Source organism: Protomyctophum bolini (assembly GCF_963924005.1).
Source record: "Protomyctophum bolini genome assembly, chromosome: 18".
Classification (NCBI taxonomy): Eukaryota; Metazoa; Chordata; class Actinopteri; order Myctophiformes; family Myctophidae; genus Protomyctophum; species Protomyctophum bolini.
Window position 1 is genome coordinate 31,616,849 of NC_137879.1, and position 14,030 is coordinate 31,630,878.

At 43.6% G+C, this 14,030-nt stretch overlaps 1 protein-coding gene across 2 annotated transcripts in view; it reads left to right on the top strand.

Annotated features, from left to right (window-relative positions):
• The window catches only part of spag9b (sperm associated antigen 9b), a 68,233-nt gene that overhangs the window by 23,584 nt on the left and 30,619 nt on the right, over positions 1-14,030 (top strand). The window contains exons 5-6 of one of the 2 annotated variants that reach the window (XM_080789728.1): positions 7,564-7,711; positions 13,416-13,502. In XM_080789728.1, coding sequence (XP_080645854.1) covers positions 7,564-7,711; positions 13,416-13,502 — 235 coding nt within the window. The remainder of the gene's footprint in view (positions 1-7,563; positions 7,712-13,415; positions 13,503-14,030) is intronic. The other variant, XM_080789729.1, reaches the window with a different exon arrangement.

Consider the following 14,030-nt stretch of genomic DNA (forward strand, 5'->3'; position numbering starts at 1 on the left):
GTGGTGGGGAGGATGCAAGAGAGGAAGTTAAAAACAACACACATAGCTTTATATCTACAGGTATATATGTAAACTAATCGGGTGATGTTGGCAGGAAAAGGACATGGATATGCCATGTTTACAGTGAGAAGGGAGTACTTTATGAGAATAGAAAGGGTTTGTACTGCAACAGAAGACTCAAACCTGATTTACGTATAACTCTGGGTTTACAGGTTAATTTGACCCTGGATGCTGGGATGCAGTGAGAGTCTGGGACAGATATTATGGTGTGGACTAGGACTAGGGCATTCACTTCTAGTCATTTTTACCTGTTGACTAGTTGCCTAGTCGACTAGTTGTTTTAACTACCTAATATGTAAAAATAAAAAATAAATAAAAAAGAGAAGAAGAAGAAATATATATACCGTATATATATATTTTTTGGAAATAAATATTTGTACATTTAAAAACTGTGTACATTGGTGACTATAACTATAATCTACCTGATCATGAGGCCTCCAAAATCGGGGGGGAAAAACTAGTACCAACAAGGTCGACTAGTGGATTTACAAGTCGACTAGTTAGTTGCTTAATGCCCTAGTGTGGACTAGGGGTTGACCAATAAATACATTGATATCGGGCCAGACACCGATAATATCAATTATTAGTAATAGAAGAGATGTTTTCAGTACGGGTTCGGTCCAGCAGAAACACAAACAGTGTTTCTAGTGTTCACTAGTTAAAACCTAGTTTTGCCAGGTCACCTGCTTGTACCCGTTTATCTGCTGATAATCTTCAAAATGTAATACAGCTGAAGACAAATGCTTATGTGCTTCATTATTCTTTCTCTGGCACCATCAATACCTGCTGGTATTGTGTCTGTATTCTGTTAAATAAGTGCAGAGAGAGAGAGAGAGAGAGAGAGAGAGAGAGAGAGATATTAATAACTTTAACTTAGCACCTGTCAAGAGACCCCAAGTTGCTAGTGAATGAGAGGGATGATGAGAGTGAAATTGTATTCCCTGTGGGTTTTGTAACCTTAATCTTTTCAACTGAGCAGGCTATACTTATACTTAGCATGCTCTTCTTACTTGGGGAAAACAGCCTTTGTTCTGCTTAGTGACGAATAAATGCTTCTGTACTGGAGCCTGGGAATTTTCCACAAATTCTCCCGGAGCGTTGGTTGGATATTTAGTGTTTACTTGTTCACATTTCAACCAACCCAATAATGCTGCAGGCAGGACAATGAGCCAGACGACAAACCTCTTAACCTTTCAGAGTGGCTGCTGCGTCAGATGCAGGGTGCTCCTATAAGCAGTCAAAATGCAGATAATGATAAACTATTCCACTCCTGGGTATAATATGTGTGCACTGCACCCAAACACTGTGCAGACTTGAGACTGCAACTGCAGCTCTAGATCCCATAACCCATGGAGAAAATGCTTATATAAAAAGCATGCATTTGGGGAAAGTGTAAAATCTTCAATCACTTTCAGATGGATATACTGTGCTGTGGAGACCGAGTGTTTTATCTTCCATTTTACGCAACAAATATATACTCGGTCAATACTATACTGTATATAACCTTTTGCATTGTATCCCAAATGTATTCATTATGTGCCTTTTATGAACTCAAAACTATACTCAACTGTATGTGCCTTACATATAAATGTATAACCAATAAGTTCTTATTATATACATAAATCCATATTCGACTACTATCTAAGGAGACACTAAAGTACAATCAAGTATCCTCGTCATCCCAATGCATGCTGAGTCTTGCTGACTGTCTAAACTTAGCATATGCTGGGGGTCAGACGAGGTACAGTGGGGTGGTCCTCCCCCTACTCTGTGCTGTATAGAATACCATAGAGGAAGTTACGGTCTGTGCCATGTTATTCTAAGTGTGTTAAAGTTCATGTATTCACCCACAGACACACGCCTGTCCTGAGGAGACATAGACATGGCAGGTTAGGACAGAGAGGCTCAGCAGAATACCATCCCCACCCAAGGCAGCAAAACATTTATAGGATGCCTAATTGCCTATAGTGTGTTGCCCATATCGGGAAGTTGAACAGACAGTCAAGGCTGAATATGATCTGTATTGACACAGACGGATATTAATGGTGGAGTACAATACATGTACCCCAGCCAGCCTTGCTTGGTCTTCTGCTTGCTATGCGTAAAGAAAAAACAAGTCCATTATAACTTTGCACCATTGAGCCAGCTCTCTCTCTCTCTCTCTCTCTCTCTTTCTCTCTCTCTCTGTCTCTTGGACTCCAACATGTACAGCGTGTTACTACAGTACAAAGAGGAGAGCACAATTAAACTATTCCTTCGGTTTAACGACGACGCGCTGCCAGTTCTCACCGTTCTTGTCCCCTACTCATTCACAGCCAATAAGCTACAGGCTGAGAGGAGGCATATGGAACAAGCTGCCTCAGCATCCGAGAGAGAGGAGGGAGGGAGGGTGGGTGGGTGGGTGGGTGCGTGAGTGTTAGGAGAGTTTTGTGGGGGGTGTTGTTGGCGACAGAGAGGATTCTAGACTAGTCGGTGGCGGTGTGAGATCGCAGCTCAGCCGAGGAAGACGGAAATATGAAAAGGATCACCCGCTGAAAGAAAGATTCTAGGAGAGGAGAGGGCAGCCAGTGACAGTGCATACTAGCCGGTAGCTCTTCTCCAATATCTCTCTCTCTCTCTCTCTCTCTCTCTCTCTCTCTCTCTCTCTCTCGCTCCTCTGATGTCAGAGTGAGGTGTGTACTCTAGCCTGTGTTTGTGCTACTGTACAAGCTGCCCCCCCCCCCCCCCCCTTCCGTTGGTTACAGTAAACTGTGCCTCTGCCGTCCCTATCGAGGGGTCGATGGGGAGGGGAGGGGGTGGGGTTGGAGTGGGGATTACCGTTATTGTGGTTGCTGCGTGGTGGTGGTGTGAGGTGACTTTTGTGCCGCCTCCTGCCCCTGTGCCACTCGCTGTCTCTCTCTCTTTCCGCCTGAGCTTTTTTTTTTTGCACAGTTAGTGCTGCTGCCTGGCCGGTGCACTGCTGCTGCTGCTGCTGCTGCTCGGCTGCGTTGCGTTGCGTATACTTTGGACTATCCCTGACGGATATACAGGGCTCTGCGGTCGGGACTCCCCGCGGACGGCAGCACGCGTCTGCCCGAGGTGATATCTGTCTCTCTCCGCCCATGACCAGGAAGTTTTTTTTTGTTTTGAGCGGCCTATTCTTCTTTCCCCTGCCCCACCCCCTCCCCCCCCCCCCTGCCCCTGGTCCCTGGCGGGGTGCTGGGCCGTGATCCGGGGTGGGGGCCATGAGCCCCGGGTGTATGCTCCTGTTTGTTTTCGGCTTTGTGGGGGGAGCGGTGGTCATCAACTCCGCGGTGCTGGTCTCTCTCTCCGTGCTGCTGCTAGTTCACTACTCTGTCTCCACCGGAGGCTTACCTGCCCTGCCCTCCCTGCCTGCGCTGCCAAGACCCAGCAGGTATACAACAGCCGTTTCTGACATTTCTCTCGTGTCATGACATTTGAGGTTTTAAGCCACGTTTGAAAGTGCTTAAACCAGTTGCATCATCTCCGTCACACACACACACACACACACACACACACACACAATGCATTCGATTTCATCGTTCTGTTCGTCACATGTCTGCATTCATGTCCATTGTGCCATGCAGTCACTGTTCTGACCATTCAGAGACTGGGTGTGCTGTAGTCAGACACCGTGTGAGTCTGCAGGCTGATATGTGGGTCAGTGGAGAGAGAGAGACGATGTTAAGAGAGGCAACTCGAGGTAACTGTCATGCACTAGAGCTGGGGTGCAGTACTTAGTTTAGACAGTTTTTGGTTTGGACTAGTGACACTAGTCATTGGTTAGACCAGTCATTAGTCCTACAACTACAACCTATCTCAAACCCTCAACCCCTAAACCTAACCTCCCATGGGGCAGCACACCTAAACCTAACCTTAACCCTTGTCTAACCAATGACTAGTCTAAACTAAGTACCGTATGCACCCCCTAAACTAACCTCCCACAGGGCAGCACACCTAAACCTAACCTTAACCCATGTCTAACCAATGACTAGTCTAAACTAAGTATGCACCCCCTAGAGCTGCACATGCATGACATTCAACACATTTATATTGTGATGTACACCCGATAAATATTACAATATGTCGATATGTACTCTCGATTTACTCTTGCCTTTACATATATCTCTGCTTTTAGAAAGTTCTCAGATACAATGAGCTGTTATTGTTAAACATGGCCTCAGCGGTAGTCTCGCTTAGCCACAGGCAATCGGAGATCTCCGTGCACACCTAAATTCGTTGAATGGGCTTCGGCCGCAGAGAAAACCAGCAGCGCTCGTAAGCCCACGCCTTAAAAAACCGTCCTGTTACCATCCCAATATCAAGGACCGCCCTGACGTCTTTGCATTGGTTCTGCGGTTCTGTTATTCTCCGAATAGTTTGTACCGCACCCAGACGGCTGGCGTAGCCGTCTGAGCACCTAGGCTGCTAATGCTGCCTGACAGCGTGTCGTGTCGCGGCTTTGACTCCCGATCCCGATCCCGACTCCCCAGCTCTCTCTTTCTCTCTCCCCATTTCTACTGTATCTTATCAATAAAGGCCGAAAAATACCCCAAAAACACCCCAAAGATGCATGAGATCAGTGGTAATAAAATTAAACTCTTCCTCACTCCTCACTAGACCACTGGTTCCCAAGCACTGGGGTCACTGTGGGTCGTGGACACATTCCTAAAAAAAAATAAAACTTTCATGAATACCAAAACAAATTAAATTATTTTTCAGTAATTTCATGAAGAAATCAAAGCAAAATGTTAAATTCTATAAATTGGAAAACAAATGTTTAAGAAATAGTGAAAATAGCCGATCTACAAGCACACAATGCGGCGCGAAGCGGCGCGTTGTGAGCTTGTAGATCTGCTGATTTCACTAGTTTGGGTCTTGAGCTAAAATGTTCGGCAACCTGACTTCATTAGACTACTGCCTTTGTTGTCTGTGAAGCATCTCTCCTTCCATAAGTAACCGTTTCCCCTGAGGACTCCCCTCTGAATTATTATTTAGATGTAGTATATGTTTGTACATTTAGTTTGTTAGAAGTAGGCCTAATGTATGGGGAACCTCAATTAATGTGTGATTTATTTATTTTGAGGGGCGCTAGCCCCTCCTATATACAGCTTTAATGTTTGTGTTGTCTGAACAAATAAATGGAGAATTTACGTCATATAATGTGTATGAGCAAATCGGCATAATGTATGTCGTAGGAACCCTTGGCCAATAAGGGACCACCAATCGTGATGATTATGTACGATGATTAGAGCGCCCCTCTTTTTTTTAACTTTTTTTTTTTTAACCCTGCCACCCTCCAGTTTAGAACAAAGGACAGCCGTGGTCCTCATCATCACTGGCCGGCATGTGACCTCTGCCTCTCTCAATATGGTGGCGTGTCTATTGTTTACTGGCTCCAGGGTTTCAATAGTGCCTGCTGCGACCTCCTTTCATGGTGGCAGCCATTGTTCTCATCCACACTGTACCGTACCCTTGACTCTGTTGGCTCACTGTGACAATGAAGCTGTGTTTGAAATTGGCTCATGGTTTACCTGTTCACTGTTTTGGTTTCTTTCACTTGTGTGTGCGGTGCGCGCGCGCGACTCGAGACAAGAGTGATAGCTCGGCCCGTCCTTTCGATCTATTGAATATCATTGCGATGTCGCGATATTGTAATAGCTATACCATTTAAATAAAACAAAATACTATGAAATTGTATATCTTGTATTTATTTTATTGGAAAAATAGGTTTCAAGGATGAAAAAAAGACAAGAAATATTTCAGTGGAACTAGCTTATATTGCAGTCTGAATTTTTGGAGCCTAGGAGAGAGAAAGTTAGCTTTGTTTTGTTCTCAGAAGTCGTGTGTGCGTGCGTGTGTGTGTGCGTGTGTGTGTGTGTGTGTGAGAGAGAGAAAGGGAGACGGGGAGAGAGAAAGAGAGACTGTCCTACCTGGATGAAGCCAACAGGTGCTGTTGATTGATTCATCCCGGAAGTCCAGTCATTCAGCTGACCTTAAAAAAAGAAATAATCACATAGATATCACAGTATAAATCGCTATACAGTATTCTCCTGTGTTAATTTATCCATTTGTACTAAGTTGAGAGTGTACAAATGGAACACTGGAAGTTAAAGGAGGATTTTACTTTGTAGAAGCAGATACCAGTGGTGTAAACTAAAATGTCATATTTTCAGTACTTTTACTTCTACTCCACTACATTTCAGTCAGAGGAAAAACTCCACTACAATTATTTGTAAACTTCAGTTACTAGTTACTTTGTATATATATACATATATACATTTCGACCATTTGAAAATAGCCGATCTACAAGCTCACAATGCTATTTTCAAAAGATTTTTGAAATGGGATGGAATTGCAACTGTTCAGCTGTCCGCCATAACCGGAAGTCGGATATTCTGTACTTTTACTGTTGCTACTTTTAAGTACATTATGATGCCAATACTTTTGTACTTTTACTCAAGCACATTTTGAGTTTTTTTCCCTCTATATTGCAGTATTGATACTTTTACTTAACCCATTTTGGGCGGGAACCCCTTTTGGTGTTAGCATTATGTTATAATTTAGCTATTGAAAAATAGCAGATCTACAAGCTCATAGCGCGTCACTCGGTGGCGCGCTATGAGCTTGTAGGTCTGCTATTTTTGAAAAATCAACTGAGTTTACTTTGTAGAAGCAGATACCAATGGCCCTGCGGCTCCGTGTTGTGTGTTTTTGGCACAGCTGACGGAGTAGAGGTAATGGAGCTTATGAGGCATCCGGTTGGACACCACACGAGTGCTAAAGCTCCCTCCAAATGACACCATGCCAGAACACGTCTTCGTGAGGTCTCAACTCAATTACATCTAGCCATTTGTCCCGTTGCACCTGCGCAACTTGTAACTGGCTGTTACTACGGCACTAGTACTGCAGCCAGTGGAAGAAATAGACAAATTAACCCATTCTGACCTGAGATCAGATTCTAAAAATGTCTTCTAGATCCTGACCGTTTTCTGAAAAAGTCAGTCGTTCTTCGATTTTTCAAAAATAGCAGACCTATTTTTCAATAGCTAAAGCATAACATAATGCTAACGCCAAAAGGGGTTCCCGCCCAGAATAGGTTAAAATGGGGGGGGGCTGTGCACTCCAATTCGCAAGCCCATGATAACGCATCGTGACGCGATGTGAGCTTGCAGCTTTCGACACGTGATACAATGGAGTGTGAATTAGGCAAGAGGCTGCCACATCCGCACTATAATGAACAGAAATGACGACAAAATATTCCTTAGTTTTGGGTCTGAGAGGCTGAGTCTCATCAGATGGTGGTCCGTGGCTCAAATGCCAAATAAATAACGGGCCTTGATATGAAAAGGGTTGAAACCCCCTTGCTATAAATCATAGATTTCTTTTTGTTAGTTGTGAGTTGTGCCACTCCTGTAATTTGAGGCTCCGGTCAATTCTCTTAACATTCTCTTCCGGCGCAGTCAGTCAGTCATTGTTGTCTTTCGGTCTCTCTTCCTCCAGGAAGGATCGACCCATCTCCATTGGTCTGTTCCCACTTCCTGGAGGTGATGGCATGACCCCTGACCTCCGGAGGGAACCTGTTGAGTCACCGACAGAACCCTGGAGATACAACGACCTGAGTCACTCGCGCTCTAACATAAGCCTCAAGGTAACACACACACACGCACACATGCACACTAGGACTCTGTTTCAGTGGGTCGGGACCCATTTGTGGCTCGCGGACACATTGTTATGGGTCCCCTTAGTTTTCGTTTCCTACATTTTGGCTTTTAATTATTATTTCAAAAAAATGTCTGAAAAAAGCGAAACCTTTCATGAATTATTAACAAAATCAGATGATTTTTTTCAGTAATGTCATGAAGAAATGAAAGGAAGAATCAAAGAAATTCCATAAATAAGAACAGATATTTAAGAAGTAGTGAAAATAGCCGATGCGACACGTTGTGAGCTTGTAGATCTGCTATTGTCACTAGTTTGGGTCCCGGGCAAATTATCCAATTTCTGTTTTGGGTCCCGGGCTGAAAAGTTTGGTAACCACTGCACTAAGAGACCTGACTTGAAGTCAGATTCCCCCTTTTTTTTCCTTTTTTTTTTAGATAGCCGTAAAATCTGCCTGTAAAGTTGGAAACGTCCGTTTGGATAAAGGAAGAGTGTATTCACACACACACACACACACGCGCATTTTCCCAGGGATCTGAGTCGGTGACATCACCGGTTTCATTTCAAACGGTGTCTCTGGAAAACATACGCTCAGCAGCGCCAGAGCGAGAGGGCAGAGGAAAAGTGTACAATTCTATTCACTACACAGAGCGAGGGAGACGGATTGATTGGCGTGGCCAGAATTGCTAAGCAGTCTCTGTGTGTGTGTGTGTGTGTGTGCGTGCACGCGTGCGCGTGTGGCTTAGATCCGAGAGAGGAGAGGAAGTGGTACCATTCGGGGGGGGGGGGGGGGGGGGGGGGGGGGGAGAGCAGCGGGTGAGGACAGAGTGTCTTCACATTGTTGCCGTTGGAAACCATGCTGTGCACATTAAGGTCCCATCGTGAATGTAAATCACTGGTTCCCAAACGGTGTACTGTGGGTCGGGACACATTTGTGCGTCACGGACACGTTTTTATGGGTCCCTTTAGGTTTTTTTGCTCCCTACATTTAGTTTTTTAATTATTATAATCTCTAAATATCGCACTCGTGTGAAGTGAGGGGCGCCTCTTATCATACATCATCGTACATCATCACATTCCGGCCAATCGCAGTCGGCGTCCTCACTTTTCTTGTCCCCTCTTTTTGAGGGGTGCTAGCCCCTCCTATATACAGGTTTAACCCATTTTTAATCCTGACAGTTTTCTTATGTTTCTGTATCAGTGGTTCTCAATATTTCATGTCAAGGACCCCAAAAATTATATGTAATATGCCTCCGCCCCCCATCTGAAATTATGTTGTTCCAGGGACGTCCCCAGAAGCAAAGATTTTAGTTAAAATGTTCACTCTGTAATAATATATATTCAAAGATTTTAGTTAAAATGTTCACTCTGTAATATATTCAAAGATTTGAGGCACATTTTCACGATAAAGTGCCGCGCTACGAGCTTGTAGATCTTCTATTTTTCAATAGCTAAAGTATAACATAATGCTTTAAAACACACCAAAAGGGGTTCCCGCCCAAAATGGGTTAATATTTGATTTTATTTCAATGTTTGTTTTAAAAAACGCCATTGACAATGAAGGGAAAATTTACGTCATCTTGTCCCTAACTCAAACATTAAATTAAACAATACAGAGAATTTAATGTTTGTTTTGACACCGTTTGGTTTTACATCACCATTACATCACCTAATGAGTTAGACTTTAATAGATTAGCACCCCTCACTTCACACGGGTGTGACTTTTATCCTCGATACATACAGTACATTGCTCAGCCAATCAAATCATCGCTATCGTCTCATTTCTCTTTTGGGTCTCGACCCTAAAACATTTGGGAACCACTGATGATAAATGACTGCCGATTGGGCCGTTCGTCAGTCTGTGATCACGTGACCAGGTGATCAGAAGACATGGGAAAGTGAGTCTGAACTCTAGTAACCCAAATGTCACCCAGGATAACAGTGTGGCTCTGTCTAAATGTGCCTGGCGTCACATTTTTGGGCAGGTCATCTTAGGCAAGAGATGTTCCAAAACAGCTGATGTACATGAGCTCATTGCGTTGTTGAACCGCGATGTATTGTGAACTTGCAGATTGGCTATTCTCCGTGCGACAAAGTTACATGCTGTAGTGCTTAAGGGGTTATGGTGACAGGCTGGGGGAAAAAGGATGCTACGCACACCACCAATCCTTGTAGCGGTGCCGGTAATCTAAAAGGTAGTCTTTGAAAGACAAAAAAAAGTGGCCCTCCTACACACTGAATTCATTATAGGACGCAGAGAATAAATAAACCAACGTTTACTTTCGGCAGACAACTGCCTTCTTCAGGGTATAGAGCCTGGGCTAGTCCTACAACCAACCAATCCTTAGAGGGAACACGGATTCTAATGTGTGTGTGTGTGTGTGTGTGTGTGTGTGTGTGTGTGTGTGAGTGCTGAGAGCAATCGGGATCAGCTGTCTCCCATTCGTGGGTCATTAGGGAGTTGTACCTCATAAATAACCCATTTTACGCAAGCTTACGAAAGCTCTGAGAAGGAAGTGAAGTGGCCACGTGACTGGGCTGCGCCATGACACTTTCATGGACACTTTCATGGGAGCCAAACTACCCGGAAGTTTGGCAGAATCCACTGGAGTCAATGAGAGCTCAGTGACCAGCTCATGAACAAACATTATTTATGAACAATTGAGACCTTTTGTAAAGTAATCACTTCTGGAAAATGACAGAAGACATGTAACACATTATTTTCTGCTGTGTTGTAGAGGTATGGTATTTTTCTATAAAAATAGAGATACCATAAAGTACAAAGTACATTTCTGAACGCACCAAGTATCGTGAGACTTCCCACCGTTTCCTGTCTGACAGCCAAATATCGCGATACTTCGGAGCCAAAAACAATACCTGCTGCTGTTTAGATCCTCAGATAAAATGATATACTGTGCACTCTGTGCACATCGAAAAGTAAGTGATTAGAAAACAACCTGTGATATGTCTTCTGTTATTTTCCAGAAGTGATTACTTTACAAAAGGTCTCAATTGTTCATGAATAATGTTTGTTATGAGCTGGTCCAGCCGGCTCCATTCACTGCCATGTATTCATTGCACTTCCTATGTGAGTTTGGCTCCCATGAAAGTGTCATGGCGCAGCCCAGTCACGTGACCACTTCCCTTCCTTCTCAGAGCTTCCTTGATTTTACGCAGGAACCCCTTTCGGTGTTTTAAGCATTATGTTACACTTTATAAGCTATTGAAAAATAGCAGATCTACAAGCTCATAACGCGGCACCGAGTGCCGCACTACGAGCTTGTAGGTCTGCTATTTTTGGAAAATCGTGAAAATGTGGCGCAAATCTTTGAATATATATTCTTTCAGGGCGAACATTTTTAACTCAAATCTTTGCTCCCTGAACTACGTATTTCCAGATGCGGGTCGGCGGCATATTTACATATAATTTTTGACATGAAATATTGAGAACTACTGATATAGAAACATGAGGTTTTTCAGAAGATTGTCATGATTTAGAAGATTTTTTTTAATTTTATTTCGACGTCGGGCCTAAATGGGATAACCAGACCAGTCTACGCAAATGAAATGACTCTGGAAGGTTCATTCCTTGTCGCTATGACAAATAAACGTATCTGAAGGTTTTGCACCAATACATTTCAAAATTAAATATGAAATGGAACCACACAGTGACTTACAGTTCATGATTCATGACCGCACAGTGAAGACTCAAGAGTAATTAGTAATACAATAATAATGATACATTTCAATGCAGAGAATAATACGGTCAAATATATATAGAGAGAGAACAGAGAATTAAGCTGCATGTCATGGGTTGAATACCGGAGAACTCGCCAGTTTACCAAGTCGCCGCAGCGAAAATTCTTCATCAATGTCTTCGTTATCGTTACGCTAACATGCTATCTTCATCAGTGTAGTGTGTCAAACCCACAGATGTTATAGTTCATTTCCAAATCAAATTATTTTGTGCAATTAAATGGTCAGCTAGTAGATCAGGGGTCTGCAACCTTTTTTAAATGAAGTGCCATGTTTGTATTTTCCAGATCGTCAGTGTGTCATATCAACATTCATTAATTTTAATGACACCACGTCAAAAAGTCCAACATGTTTTGCTTGTCCACAAATATAAAGTTTTTCCTTATTTTTAAATATTTTCTTTCACGTTGTTATAACGAATGGAGGTGCAAAGTGTGTGTGTGTGTGTGTGTGTGTGTGTGTGTGTGTGTGTGTGTGTGTGTGTGTGTGTGTGTGTGTGTGTGTGTGTGTGTGTGTGTGTGTGTGTGTGTGTGTGTGTGTGTGTGTGTGTGTGTGTGTGTGTGTGTGTCCTGTGTCACACTTTGCAGCCTCCTCTCACTCTCTGGTGGTTATGTTGGGGCTAGAGTGTGTGTGACTGTGTGTATATGGGGGGGGGGGGGGGGGCATTGTCAAACCAGCAGAGTAGGAAACGTCGCCTCTTATTGGCTGGTCAGCGCTACTATAGCAACAACAGAGGCTTGATGCCAGCATAGGAAGAAAGGGTATGAGGAGGAATACTCCCATCAGGAGAGTAAGAGAGGGAGGGAGAGATAGAGAGGGAGAGAGGCGGTTGAAGGGTTCAACCACTCCAAGTTGTCTGAGGTCCCCCAGGGGTCTACACTTGTCACCTCCTTTTTTTCCCCAAAAAAATCTCTTCTCTGAAAATAGCCAATCTACAAGCTCACAACACCTTGAAGTGCTTTGTGGGCTTCCCCTTTTTTTTTTTTATTATAGATTTTTTTTTTGTCAAATGTTCACCCCAGAATAGAATAGAGACACACTATTGTTGTATGTGCTTAATAATTTAACGCACGGCACCCGTCTCGGGGAGAACGGTGCACTGTTAACCCATTCTGGACGGGAACCCCTTTTGGTTGTTTTAACTAAGCATTATGTTATACTTTAGCTATTGAAAAATAGCAGATCTACTACAAGCTCATTAGCTTGTAGGTCTGCTATTTTTTTAATATCGTGAAAATGAATATATATTCTTTCAGAATGCTTTTTTTTTCTTTTCTCGACGTCATATCAGGCCTATGAACTGAACTGAGGGACCCATCGTGACCTTTTAATGATATACATTGTGCCACTATTTATAGAATTTGAAGTCCCTCCCATGGTATTAGCGGATCAAAACAAACGGAAAGTTGGCCGTGCCGTCCCATCGACTAGGGGCTTTGGTCAAATCCTTCGCGGTAATCCTATTGTGTGTCTCGGTCGGTTCCACGTGCGAAGGCTCTGCACAGCATGCCGCGGCCATTAGCTGATGAAACCTTAGAGTAGAGTGTGTGTGGCCGTTGCTAGTTCATCATTCAGTGGCCACTCTCCAACACATTGGTCACCTTCACTGTCGAAGGACGACAGACATTCTGCTGGCTACTCAATACGGGTGTTCCATGGTTTTATATGTATTGCTTCGACTTTCTATTTGGGCATTAATCATTAGTTGTAATTATTATTATTAATATTTATTGTAAATGTTACACACACAACTCCCATTAACGTTCCGAATTATTATTTACCTCGATCATTTCAAGTGTGACATAAATACTAGCAATATAATATGACTCGAGTCAACTTTTTTTTTGGAGAAAAAAAAGATACTGCCTCCATGCTAATCGCCGACCTTCGCTGTGAAGTCGGGGCTTAATTGTCATTGTCACACCTCTTTTAATCAGTCGGAGCCTGCATCAGCTTCTCCGGGAAAGGCGGAGGGTCAAAGTTCACTGGAGACTTTGGCCAGTCGGCAGGCTGACCAGCAGCAGGTAGCAGACGTTGAAGTGAAACCATAACCCTGGCATCCAGATCCTAATCTACAGTCATTCGTACTGTATTCTTGCATTGGGCACAGTGTGTGCTAACCTTTTGTTCCATGCTAGTTGTGTTGTTGATCGCATGACATTGCAGTGCAGTCTCTGGTATGTTAAAAAAATCACTGAACTGAGTGGTGCAACTCCCCACCTCCCTCCCCCCCCCCCCCCCCCTCCCCTCTCTCTCTCTCTCTCTCTCTCTCTCTCTCTCTCATATTAGCAGGCAACAGTGCAGCACTATCCCTCTCTCTGTTTCTGGCACAACAGCGCCCCTACTGGTAATCATAGTCATATACTGGTGCTCATTAACGTCACATAGTTAGGTGAACACGGACATTGCTGTTCCTTGGAGTGGTTGCACCACTCAAAAATAACAGATGTGGTTTACTGTACATCTCCCTGACAACCGCACGCTAGTGCTGCACTGCCACCTCCTGTATTACTCGTGTATTGCACACTTGTGTTTGGCTTCCATTTCTGTGT